The following is a 13,493-nucleotide window of genomic DNA, read 5'->3' on the forward strand; positions in this document are numbered from 1 at the left end:
GCGAAATGTTCAAAAGCAAAGGATCAGATGTTCAATTATAGTGCATAATAAAGATTGCCAGCTTTGGCGCGTTATCGCAACTTGGCGAAGAAGAGGGTTACACTCCGGTTCAACCTATTTAATTATTAAAAGTTAAACGAACATTAAGATTGGCGAACCAGCTGGTTGCCAAAGGCGGCTAGTAATAATATAAGGTAGAACTTCCAGAATATTCAGTAAACTATTCAATTCATTTCTTTCTTCAGCATGTACACTATCTCTACAGTAAATATCTTTTTCCTGTCATATACTTCAACAATAAGATCTTGGTGTACAGCTATTATCTTACGAAGAGGTTCAAAAATAGGTCATTCACCATCAAATCAAAGTTCGATTTAACCAAACTGTTGCTTTTCAAACTTATGACATTTAGTTTATCATCAATCCTGCAGATACACGAATTATGAGTTTTACATTCTGTCATGTCAACATTATCAAACAAAACAAATGCTTGACAAGTCGATCATGGGGAATTCAAAATTAGCTGCTTCCGTCATCTCCGCAGTCTTCATTTCCTGTTGAAGAGGGTCAAGTCATGATGTTGAAATTTCTCTAACATCATAGCGGGTTTTTTTCTCGTCCTCATTATCAGTTTCCTTTCATACATGTGTTACGGCATACCTGGGTCTAATATTATTTACTATCATGTAATAAATTACTCGAAACATATATAAAAAAAATACTGTTTAATCGCATTAAATGTCATTCTCTAATGCCTCAAGATAAAAAATTTATCAGTGAATATTTAGAACACAAACCCACTTTTTCAAAGGAATATTCAAATACAAAAATTGGAATTCAGTTTTGAACATTATGTCTTACAATTAAAAAAATATACAGAGTGTTGCCGAATTTGATCGACAAATTCAGAGGGGTGATAGTAGGCATCAAGAGGATAAAGAATCACCATACAACATGGGGTCCCAAACGACATTTAGGGGGTGAAAATCACAAAAGTATAGGGAGTCGAAGAACTGTTGGAAACTGTAAAAAATTAATAAAAAAAAATAACAAATGGTGTTTTAACTGTGAATTTTTTTAAAGTGAAAGCACATTCTTAAAGGCTATTCCTCATGTGAATAACACGCCGATTTGATGAACCAGGGGGTCGTAAATTATTTAAAACGAAAAAGTAGTTTAGAACCCTTATCTGCAAAATTATTAAAACTTTACGAAAAATAAACGCTTGAAACTATAACGAATTTTATACTCTTAAATTTGATATAAGTCTGTAGTATGAAAACTGAGGAGGTTTTAAGATATTCAAGAAAAAGCTAAAATGTTTGCCAGAAAACATCGCAGAAATTAAGGAGTATAAAATTCCTTATATTTTCAAGCTTTTATTTTTCTTAAAGTTTTAATATTTTTGCAGATAAGGGTTCTAAACTACTTCTTCGTTTTCAATAATTTATGACCCCCTGTTTCATTAAATCGGCATGTTACTTACATGAAGAATAGCCTTTAAGAATGTGCTTTCACTTAAAAAAAGTTCATATGTAATACCATTAGCTATTTTTTTATTAATTTTTTACAGTTCTCCGACTCCCTAGACTTTGTGATTTTCACCCCCTAAACGTCGTTTGGGACCCATGTTGTATGGTGATTCCTTATCCTCTTGATGCCTACATCACCCCTCTGAGTTTGTCGGTCGAATTCGGCAACACCCTGTATATAGGATGTCCCCAAAAATGATATAATAGTTGATTTCGCTTAACATTACATTTAGACAAGTGTATTTCCAATTTACAAATTTCATTAATTTAATTTATGAATTTAGTTTTTTGAGTCCCAGTTAGATGGCCAAAATGGCACCTTAGCTAATCCAAACTTCTGCGCCATACTAACTGAAGAATATTTGGCTAACGACATAAGAATTAACTTTTACCAAGCCCGCATACATAAATATATTCAACGGAATCGAGTCCCGATCTGGAGCCTTACAGTCCAAGGACTAGATCTTATCACTTAGTCACCAGATCCTTTATTAAATAGGAAGAACAACTGTATGAAAACACTTGAATATTTATAGAAATTGGAAATAAAAATGTTTGAAAGTATATTTTTATATGGTTCCCATAGTGTAAAAAATGTCAGTTAGTAAAATGCTTAGTTTACACTTCTTTATGCACATTCGTTGGATATTATGAATTCGTAGGAATATAATATAAAAGTTTAATTTATAAATATTATTGGATAATATGTTTAAAATGTTTTATTCTTTGATTGCAAGCTTTCCATTTATGATACTTTGCTTATGATACACGTACTTTTTTTTAATGCTTGATGCACAAAATTTTAAAAACTTTGAGGTATTTTAAAGAACACCAGGGTGGTTGAAATTAAATAGTACAATAAACACGTCGTCTCTGGAATCGGGACTGTCTCTGACGTACAGATATGCCTCAGAGAATATATTTAGAGCAGCTAAAATAATTTCGTAATTCCACCAATATTCTATTTCACTAGTTGCCATTTGTTTCAATGCTTCATCTGAGATCATTGATGAAATGTGTTAGATATTTTTTGTTTGCAATTGTAGTATTACATAATGTAAAAATCATCATAAACAAAAATATATAATTATAATAATTAAAAGTTGTGAAGTTACGCTATTTTAAAACATATAATTAATAACAAATCCAATTTATATATCAGTATTAATTTTGTATTAGCCCGAAACAACTAAATGCATTTCTGAACGGGAATACACATTTTTCATTTAGGAAAAGAATTTAATTTTAGTGAAAAATGAATTTTTAATATATATAACGTAATTATTTATAACGAAATTTCCTTGAAATTATATTTCATATCATATACAATACAAGCACAGTGTAAAATTATGAAGTTTTAGTTCAAATTTTATAAGAATAATATCCATATTACATTTTATTAGTTGCCGATTTCATTTGCATTTAAATATTTTATAAAAAGAGTTAAATTATTATTTAATTATAATGAACAATTCAAAAGTATTCGTTTAATTTAATTTAGAGTAATTGATTTATTTTAGTTTGTAGTCTTACCATGTAAAAAAAGGGACGATGGTGTAAAAATGGTCATTCCTTTTGGCTCAGTTGAAAAGGGTCACATATGTGGGTTGGAAACCATTCACTAATCTGAATTGGATCATGATTTAAAAATATGTATAGAATATTACTGTTGCACGATTTGAAACATTTGTATAAATATTGTTACGAACTTGTGATGCGCCTTTCCAGCATAGTTGGTTCCATGGAAGTTCCCAGAGCTTGGCGACCATTTGGCGACTTGGAAACGAATTTGGCGACTTCGGCGCCAAAATAGATTATACCCGAAACATCGAGAATTTTCCCGAACCTGTCCAGTAGGAACGGTGATACGCCTCGAACGTTCCTGGTTGGTTGAGAGGCTTCTAGCCCCGACTCCTGAGACCTATAAAAGGAGTGGCCCGCAGCTGCCGAGTAGTCGTGACCCAGAAGTGGTGAATTGAGTCGTGGGGCAGTGGAGTCGAAGAGTAGTTGGAAGCGACGGTGAAGAACTTGTCTTCCAGGGACTAGCGGAGCAGCGACGGAGTAGAGCTGCTGTGTATACTGTTGTATGCTGCACGTCTCGGCTGAAGATAATCGTCTTCTGTGCTGTATATAGCTGTCGTTTTTGTGCTGTCCTGTGTGTCTTCGTGTAAATAAACGTCGTTGTTTCATTTTCTACTGCTGATTGTGCGTTCTTTACACCATACAACTCCCACTATCCAAACGAACCCCCAGAAATTTCGTAACAATATCTTTAAACAGGAACAAATATTATTTTATAAGAAATAAATAATTTTGCTTTTTAGTAGACTACACTTAAAGTAGCAAACACTAAAAACGAAAAATATCAGCTAACTTAAGTCTCACATCAACGGTAGTGACGCGATGACTGACATCTCCTCTTTAATAATAATAATAATAATAATTCTTATGCATTTTGTTCATTTCTTTGTGAGTGGACAAATGACTTTCCCATTAAGAGAAAATATTCAGATAAAGTGGAGTTATTTCTTTTGCATTTAATAATTTATATGTATTATCAGAGCAATCCATTACCTAGGTACCATAATTGCAAATTCAGAAAAGCTTGAAATTGCTAAATAATTTTTCAAATGTTATTTCAAAATTTAATTAATTAAAATAAAAGATGTTTCTAATTTAATGATCGTTTTTCTTTCTTCTTTCCTTTTTGTACAAACATATCAAGTGGAGTAACCGCAAACTTGACTACTCCGACTCGTCGCTAAGGCATACGGATTAAATTTGACTGACAGAACTACTGCCACAGTATTGGCGAGAACAAAGATTGAGTCCTAAGTGCCATTACCGGCCACGACACAACCTGTCTCGTGGGTGGCACGTCCCGTCATCGGTAGAAGATAGCTGACCCCTACCATTTCTATACCCATCGAGATGGTGAGAACCAACCACCATGCCGGAAATTTCTCATCCTCATATCTGAGGTGCCCCCGGTGAGAATCAAGTGGAGTAATCTGAAACCCAAGATAATTTCCTCTTTTCACCAAAAAAAAGCAATTAATAAATATGATATACTGAAAAAAAATTAAAAAGTATAGATGTAATGTCTAAAAAATTTGAAAAACTCACTTTGAAATATGTTTTAGTGAATGAGCATAATAATCTTTTCTTGTTATAAATTGAAAATTACGGACATAAAAAAAAAAAAATCTTATGCTAGAATCTTGGCGAAAAAAAAATTAACAAATTTAGGTAAAATAGCGAATTCAAGTTTTTTAAATAATAGAGAATTTTTGGTATACAGATGAAAGATCAGTTTAGAAATTAATAAGAAATTATTATGTATAGAAAAAAGTTCCAGAAATGGTATTGAATAAAAGATTTCTAATGGATAAAGTCATTTGCTACTATTGCAGATTATTACATAACCTTATTTGTGGGTATTTTTGACACTCTTTCATTTTCTTCATTTAAATGTAACGAAACAAATAGCTATACTTTTTGTTTTAGAATACTTATTAAGTATAGGGAGTTAGTTTACGTTAGTTACCGAACCTTATTTTTATTATTGCCTTATTTGGAAGCAGTGCTAGGACTCTGTCAAGGTTAATCTTGTAGTGTTTAGATGATGGGATGATGATTTGATTAGATGACGAAGACGAAACCGGGTTAAGACATCAATATTTGGTTCCGATATTATACATTGCAGCTCTAGAGATGCATAATCCACGATTTTTTGAATAACAAATAATTTTGCTATTGTTATTTTTAAATATTTGTTCCAAATATCTGTCATTTCAATCATGTTATTAATGAAAAATTATTACTTAGTATTAAATATAAAATTTATTAATTGAAATTAATACTTAATTTACTAATTTAAATAACGTGTGATTGAATTAATTTATCTATTTAGCTTACTTCTTAAATTTCATTTTTTCTTCAAAACTTTTTATTGAATTTCTTTATTGGAGTAAACCATTTTCTGAAAAATTTGAATTAAATATATATGTCATTTCTTTAAAAATGTTTACTTTAGTTCTATATTCTACCAATAGATGGCTCCAGCAGTAAACAAAATATATGCAATCAAAGTCGTCACAAGCAATTAAAAATGATTTGTATGGAATAGTGCATCCTCAAATGCGAATATCGGAAAGTCAAGGTCACTCTCATGAAGTAAAGCGGCGACTTCACACTTTCCAGTGAAGGCACCGCTCCGATAAGTTTTAGTGATATGCAATTCAATGATACGATAATTCCAAGAATAACCGATCCGTTCACTTTTCAACCCATTCACAGATTTCTCCTTTTCAGTTTTGTTCGAGAGCTTCCATTGGACAGGTCGTATCGATTGTTACTTTCTATCGTGATTCTAAACCTGTAATCAAAATATCACCAGTAAGATCGTATCAAGGATTTGAATCACACCCCTCTTTGAAAAGTATTGATCACTGGTATTTGTGACTTTATGATATTGATTACGTAATAACCGCTCGTAAAATATTTGTCATCCCTATACAGCTCCCACCACTATAAACATTCCAAAATTAATGGTGCCAGGATTAAATATAAATATTCATCAAAGGGCTGTAAAATCTGCATCCAGTCAAAACCTTTTCCAAAAGAATCTAAGTTTAAAAGAAAAGAACTTTTGCGTTCTGACGTCTGAGAATCTATACGAATACCATCATTTGCAGGTTAATATTATTTTGTCACTTTCATTGATGATAAATAAAAATATATCGTAATGAATTTCTGGAAAACGAAACATGAAGTAAAGAAAGCCTTCATAGACTGCAAAGCTTTAGTTGAAAATCAAACTGGAAAGAAAGTAAAAACATTCCGAACGAATAATGGATTAGAATATTGCGATGTAGAATTTGAAAATTTTCTTCTAGAACAAGGAATCAGAAAAGAAAAATTAGCTGTTCTAACCCTACAATAAAACGGTGATGCCAAACGATTGAATCGTACAGTTTTGGTATGTACTTGAATATATTTGATATGTATTTGAATGTACAGTTTTTAGATGTATTTAGTTCAATCTGATCTACCTCTTTACCTTTTGGCAGAAGTAATAAATTGTGCTATTTACATATGCAATCGTTCCCTTCCAAAAGCGTAGTGAAAAAATAAAAACCCTTTACGAAATCTTCTTGGAATCAAACCATGTTTATCATACTTCAAAATCTTCTGACAAAAAGATTCGTTCTGAACAAGCATTAAAAAGGTGAATTCGATCCAAGGTCAAACGAGCATATTTCACTGGATATTCTACTGAATCCAATGCCGCGATGTTCGTTTTATTCACGAGTTTGAAAACCAACTGCCATCCAATGACGTAGAATTTATGATTCATTATGAAAATCAAAATAATTTTTCTTCAAATTCTGAAAACAAGGAACGTCATCTGACCTTGAGTTAAGAATAAAGAGATAACTTCTGAATTCGAAAATGATACCGAAAACGCGACGAAATACCTGCAAATGCGTGAAATATTCGATGTCCTTGCCCCTGGACGACAACACCTTTTGAGATCCGGAAATATAGGTCGACTGAAGAAGTAATACAAATTGCAATCCGAAATTGAAGTGTCATTCATATTGGACTGAATAAACAATTTTTTTTCAACAAAATTAATTTTCTCGAAAAATAATGTAAACATTGATCTGACATTTTTACTATATATTTCTTTTAAACAAAAACTCTAAAAATTTCGCTCAAATTAAAAAAAAAATTTTAAAAATCCGAACTTAACGCTTAAAAAATTTACTGTCTATTTAATCTATTTTAAAGTTTGATGATTCATTGTATAGTTCTTTTTATTATTTGCATCTTATTTAGTTAAATCTTTCCTCTCAGATCAACAGATTTTCATTGGAATGCGATAATCTGATTTTACGACCTCCCCATTTCCTCTTTTATTTGGGGTGGAAGGAAAGAGAGAGAGAGAGAGAGAGAGAGGCCTAAGTTGAACTATCAACCCTGCAACTTGGATCTTTAAAATTGCTACCCTTATATACACTATTATACTTTTCCTGATAATTCGCCTGGATTAAAATAATTAAAACAAACTATTAGTAACTTAACAAGCTAGCATATAGACCGACTGTAGTTGAACTTAGTGGTAACAAATACTCAGAAAGCACATTCAAACCTATATAGGAACAGACTTCACTTTAAAGTTATGAGGGGTAAGTATGACAGCATGAACTTATACAATGCAAATAACATTTTTTTTTTTTTACCAAAATATAATAAAAATATGCATTTACAAAACAATATGAATATTTACATTAATTGATACAAGGCAGAGATTTAAATACACTTTAAAAAACAAAACATTACATTGTACTGAAATGCTTATATTTTCTACAAGACAATAGCAAAATGTATAAAATATCCATTAATATTCTATCAACTTCTTTTTATGTCTTCAAAGGATAACATTTATTAGGACTTCAAATGAACTTCTTTTGGTACAGATAAGTTATGGAATTTGGACACAATTCGCATCAACACACATTTCATCACTTATATCTTCTGCATTCAAGGTAAAATGTAAGTATAATGAAATTTTGATAATCTAATATCTATGCCCTCCCAAAAAAATAATTATATGAAACATTCATAGTTCTATTAAGAAATCAACAAGTGCAAAAGTGCGACCAGAAAAGTCAAGGATGGATTAAGCTCTAGAGGGGCCCTCAGGTAATGAATATTGCAGAGGAAGGGATGCTCTTTCTCATGTCCAGCTTCAAAATCCAGATTTTTTAAAAAATAATATTCATATACACAGTTTTAAGTAGTAAATCTTGACAAACTGAAATCACAAAACATTTCATTTTGAGTTATTTTTCAATTGGTTTCCGTAACTCAAAAAAAAAAAAAAAAAAAGATTTCAAAATTAAATTGTAAAAATAATTTTACGCAAAATAGTAAAAAAGAAGAAAAAAAACTTTTTAAAACCCAATTTAAATATTGTTTAATTATATAAGTGAACAGCTTTTAAATTCAAAAGAAGAATCTCTAATTACAAATATGAAACAATGTAATGTCAAACTTGTATATGGTGATTAATTAGGGATGTCAGAATGCTGGCTGACTAAAATTTAGATGATATTTCATTCTATATGAATAAATTTGATTTTATAGGTTAAATTTTTCAAAATTTGCTGCAAAAAAGAAAAGAAAAAAAAATTCCAGAGACAATGGGATGTCTAGAGCTGCAAGGCCCCTAGGCACTTGCAAATTTATTAATGAAGACCTAGACATAGTTCAAGCACCCTGATCAATAAATATGATAATTGCTTTTATGAAATATTCACCATAATATCCATTGATTTATTATAATTATACTGATCAAGTATGAGTATTAATAGAATTTTCATCAATAGAACTTACAGTAAAATAGATCAATTTAAACATGAAATGTATGCAAATACTTGAGATTTGCCTTTAATAAAACTGAATAAATCTTGCCTTTAAATAAACTGAAATAGTTTAGACAAACTGCACACATTAGAATTTCATTAGATTCCCAAACACAGATTTAAATATCCATACAAAATAAAATAAATTGAGTCATTAAATATATAGGGTGAAATTTAAAAAATAAATAAATTGGGAAATGCATTTATTTTACAATGTCTATACATGAATTGACGAAGCTATTTTGGTAAATCAAAAATCACTAAGAGTGTATAGTATAAAGTTTTTTTGCAAAAGAATAAAATTTTTATATATATTCCTTGAATATTATTTTGAAAAAGTAAGCAGTTATTCATCCAAACTTTTGTAAACTAAGACACAGACAGCTACAAAATCTTATCTTAAAACAAACAAAAATTAGTTGCATGGAAAGGCACATCCTCAATTGATTAAAAATGAAAAATTATGGTCCTGGCAATATTTAAGCATCAATTACTGGAATATTAATTCAAAATGAAGACAGCACTTCATTATTAGATATATGACAAATAATAAAAGGCCATCAGATGTTATTGCATCATTTGTGGAAATGAAAAACTTAAAAATCTATTTAGAAATTTTTTTTTCTGTAAAATTTAGATGAAAATTACAAAATTTTTTTAAGATTTCAGACTTTTTAAACATTTATACACCATACCAGTATGTTGATGTTATATTAAATGTTCTTAATGAGAAACTTTTTTTATATCACATGGGAAGTGTTTTTTAATTTGCATGAATACGACAATGCTTATTCAAATTGCTTTTTAAAGCAAATGCCTTTTCACATATAACACAAACAAAAGGTTTCTCCTTTGTATGAATACGAAAATGTTGATCAAAATGACTTTGATGAGAAAATTCTTTATGGCATATATCACAAGAAAAACGCTTTTCATTAGTATGATTTCGATAATGTTCATTTAAATAACGTTTCTGGGAAAATTCTTTCCTGCACACATCACAAGAAAAGGGTTTCTCATTTCTATGAATAAGTAGATGAGTATTTAAATTACTTTTCTGAGAAAATCCTTTCCTGCATACATCACAAGAATAAGGTTTTTCATTGGTATGAGTTCGATAATGCTTATTTAAAAATTGCTTTCGAGAAAATTTTTTGCTGCATATATGACAAGAGTAGTGTTTTTCATTTGTATGTATAAGGAAATGTGCATTTAAAACACTTTTCTGTGAAAACTTTTTATTACATATTTCACAAATATACGGTCTTTCATTTATATGAATTCTACAATGTTCCTTTAAATGAGATTTTCGAGAAAAGTTTTTGCAGCATATATCACATGAGTAAGGTTTTACATTTGTATGAGTAATAAAGTGCTTATTCAAGTCACATTTTCGAGCAAAATTTTTCCTGCATACATCACAAGTATAGGATTTTTTATTTATATGAGTTCGAAAATGATAATGAAAACTACTTTCTTCAGAAAATACTTTACCACATATATCACATGAAAAATTTGTCTGATGTACAGAAACTGGCATTTGCTCATTTGTATCAGTGCCAAAGGCTGTAACACAAAGATCACTTATTAAATATGTTTCATTTGGTTCGATAGGAGTCTCCATTTTGCAACTTTCTATTCAATTTGAAATTTCAGTTCTTAAAATTGAGTTTAAGTTGAATCACAGATAACTGACTTCAAAAAATTGTTGTTTCTTAGCACATAATGAAAACCATTTTGTGATCTATAAAAAAAATAATCCTTTATTCAATTTGGTTATTCCCAGAGAAACCACCTGGAAAAGAAAATGTATTTTTAGTATAACTTTTCATCTTCTTCATTCATTATTAAGTTAAAAGTTTTCAGACTGAAATTTTTAACCAAGAAAATGTTAATGCAAAAGCCTATTAAATTAATAATAAAAAGCATTAATATGTAAAGTGCTCTAAATTTAAGAAATAGGAATATTCTATCAATTCTATTTTATGTACCTCAATTTTTTTTTTTTTTTAGGTAGTTTGTTAAAAAGATTTTCCTTGACATGTTTGTTAACCAAATACTCTCAACTAGCCTGAATCTCTTTAATCAATAGGCATTTTGTAGATCCATGCAATGCACATTAAGAGGCATCTCTTTTAACAATTGGTCAATTCAGTTTTGTAAATTTGCTAATCACTATACTACTGCTTAATTTTAATTTTTTATTTTAGTAATTTTGTGAAAATGCATATACTTTTATTTTTTTTAAATATGTATGACGCAGGGAAAAAAAGGACTTCTGTAGTAAATTTCCTGAAAAATTAACTTTAATTATTAATTAATGATTTTTTTTACAGATAAAAACATTTAAATATTATGATAAATGGTAAAATAAATAATAAGTTTCAAACAAATATAATATTAAAAATTATTAACTTGCAGTGCTTACTTATTAATTTGAATGTAATATACAAAGTTAAATGAATAATTAAAATTCTAAGATATTATAATCAAGTAATTAATTTTCCTTATTTAATAATTATTTTAATAATTTATTGTAAAATTAATTATTAAAAACATAAATTATTGCATATCTCAAATTTCCTTAATTTGAGGAACACAACATGTTATTATCTTTAATATTTTATAGCATAGAATATATAATTTTTGTAAGTTTATTTACTTGAAAGCAAGACTAATATAATTTTAATTGACTTGCTAATGATCCTCTTAGCCCAAAGGTCTTAAGAAACTCTCAATTACTTATCTATTATCTATCAAACTGCCAATTACTTCTCTATTATCTATCTAATTGCCATCACTGTTTGCAATTATTTAAATTATCTTTTCCTTTTTTATTTCTTTGGATTTTAATTCAATATTTCTGATGGTTTAATAATATGCACAATTTAGGAACATATTTTCAGATAACATAATTTTTAAGAAATCTTTCATGTTAAAAAACTGTTCCCTTTCTATGATCCAAGACTCATTACCAATTTATTTCTTATCTGATTTACACAATATTTCAAAGTTTTGTATTAAATAATTCTGTAATTATTTGTAAATAACTAGCTGTATTTAATATTTTTCAGAGATGAATAGAAAGATAAAGACATAAAAATGGGGGGAAAGCAGTATATGGGAAAAAAGGGGGGAGGGACTACGGATTATCTATTAAAATATCTAACATCCCATAATCAACTGAAAAAGATGTTAACAGATCTTGTCATTATCAAAATGAGTATCCTGGAAAACCTAAGTGCTAGAATAATCCTTTAGGATATTATCATTTTATCAGATGTTTGTACCAATGACTAGGAAAATATAGTCAGTGTGAAAATTTATTTGAAACTGACTTTGAAATCTGTGAAATATTTAATTTAACTTTTACAATATATTTAATTTCAATTTCCAATATACACATGTTGAAATTAAGGAGACAATTATAAACTACTCAAAACTGGATTATCCTAAGAAACTATTATATCCATTATTCATTCCTAAAATAACATGGGTTGAGATCACATAATATTATCTGATCATTTATTATCATCTATTATAAAAAGCATTTCAAGCAATAATAATAAACCTTTCAGATGTTTTTGATACAATGGAAATCTTCTTTTAAATGTCTACACAACAATTATACTACATGTAGTTATCTTTTTGTTTCCAATAAAATTACAATGTATTACATTTTGCAATTTCTATAGCAATTCAATATGATAACATCATGTTAAAGTTTCAGTATAGTTTCAGGCGAAATTTTGTTTTCATTTTATGTGGCTTAAATTCTATAGCTATGAAATTTGAAGAGAAATGCTAAAAAAAAAATTATATATATATATACACAGATATATAGTGTTATACTAACATCTTGGTATTTTCTCTGATTTTAACGACGCGAGAGATATGATTTAGTATAGTTGTTTCATGGAAAACAAATATAATGATTCCAGGTAATGCGACATCTGAAAACAAAATATAGATAAATAGTATGATTTACCAGCATTGTAGAAAAGTCAATGATTTTAAGGAATTAAATAATGAAAATTACATTTATTTAAAGGCAATTTTTATAATCTGAATTGAATATGTAATTATTAAAGTCGGCATAATTTAATATCAGGCACTTCTGTTGATGGCGGGATTTCAAGTTTGTTTACATCTGTGATGGGACAGTTACTTTCTGCTGATTGTTAGAGTACGACTCCGAAATGGTAACCAATTGTGTGGTATGCAGATTCAAACATTCGGATGTTAGGATTGTATTTGTATTTTGAATAAGTATGAACCGAAATTTACAAAGAGTTCTGATTCATGTTATGCATTCGGATTCTCATCTACTTCCGAGATGACTTCCGTATCCTCAAAATTATTGAATTAATATTACTTGTAACTTAATTGTAATTTAATTTAATTAATTGATACTTTAAAATTTGATAATTCATTTTGATAACTAATAATTTGTAATAATTGTACAAGAAAATAATTTTTTAAAAAAATTTAACAACTATTATAAATTAATAATAAATATAAACCTTAA

At 29.0% G+C, this 13,493-nt stretch overlaps 1 protein-coding gene across 1 annotated transcript in view; it reads right to left on the bottom strand.

The window, feature by feature from the left end:
- The window catches only part of LOC129987672 (gastrula zinc finger protein XlCGF57.1-like), a 38,627-nt gene extending 25,465 nt beyond the window's left edge, over positions 1-13,162 (bottom strand). Inside the window, exons 1-3 of the mRNA XM_056095627.1 lie at positions 13,005-13,162; positions 12,822-12,918; positions 9,746-10,760 (exon numbers count right to left, since the gene is read on the bottom strand). Of these exons, the coding sequence (XP_055951602.1) occupies positions 9,746-10,589 (844 nt within the window). The 5' untranslated portion in view covers positions 10,590-10,760; positions 12,822-12,918; positions 13,005-13,162. The remainder of the gene's footprint in view (positions 1-9,745; positions 10,761-12,821; positions 12,919-13,004) is intronic.
- Positions 13,163-13,493: the final 331 nt, after the last annotated feature.

Source organism: Argiope bruennichi, chromosome 10 (genome assembly GCF_947563725.1).
Source record: "Argiope bruennichi chromosome 10, qqArgBrue1.1, whole genome shotgun sequence".
Lineage (NCBI taxonomy): Eukaryota > Metazoa > Arthropoda > Arachnida > Araneae > Araneidae > Argiope > Argiope bruennichi.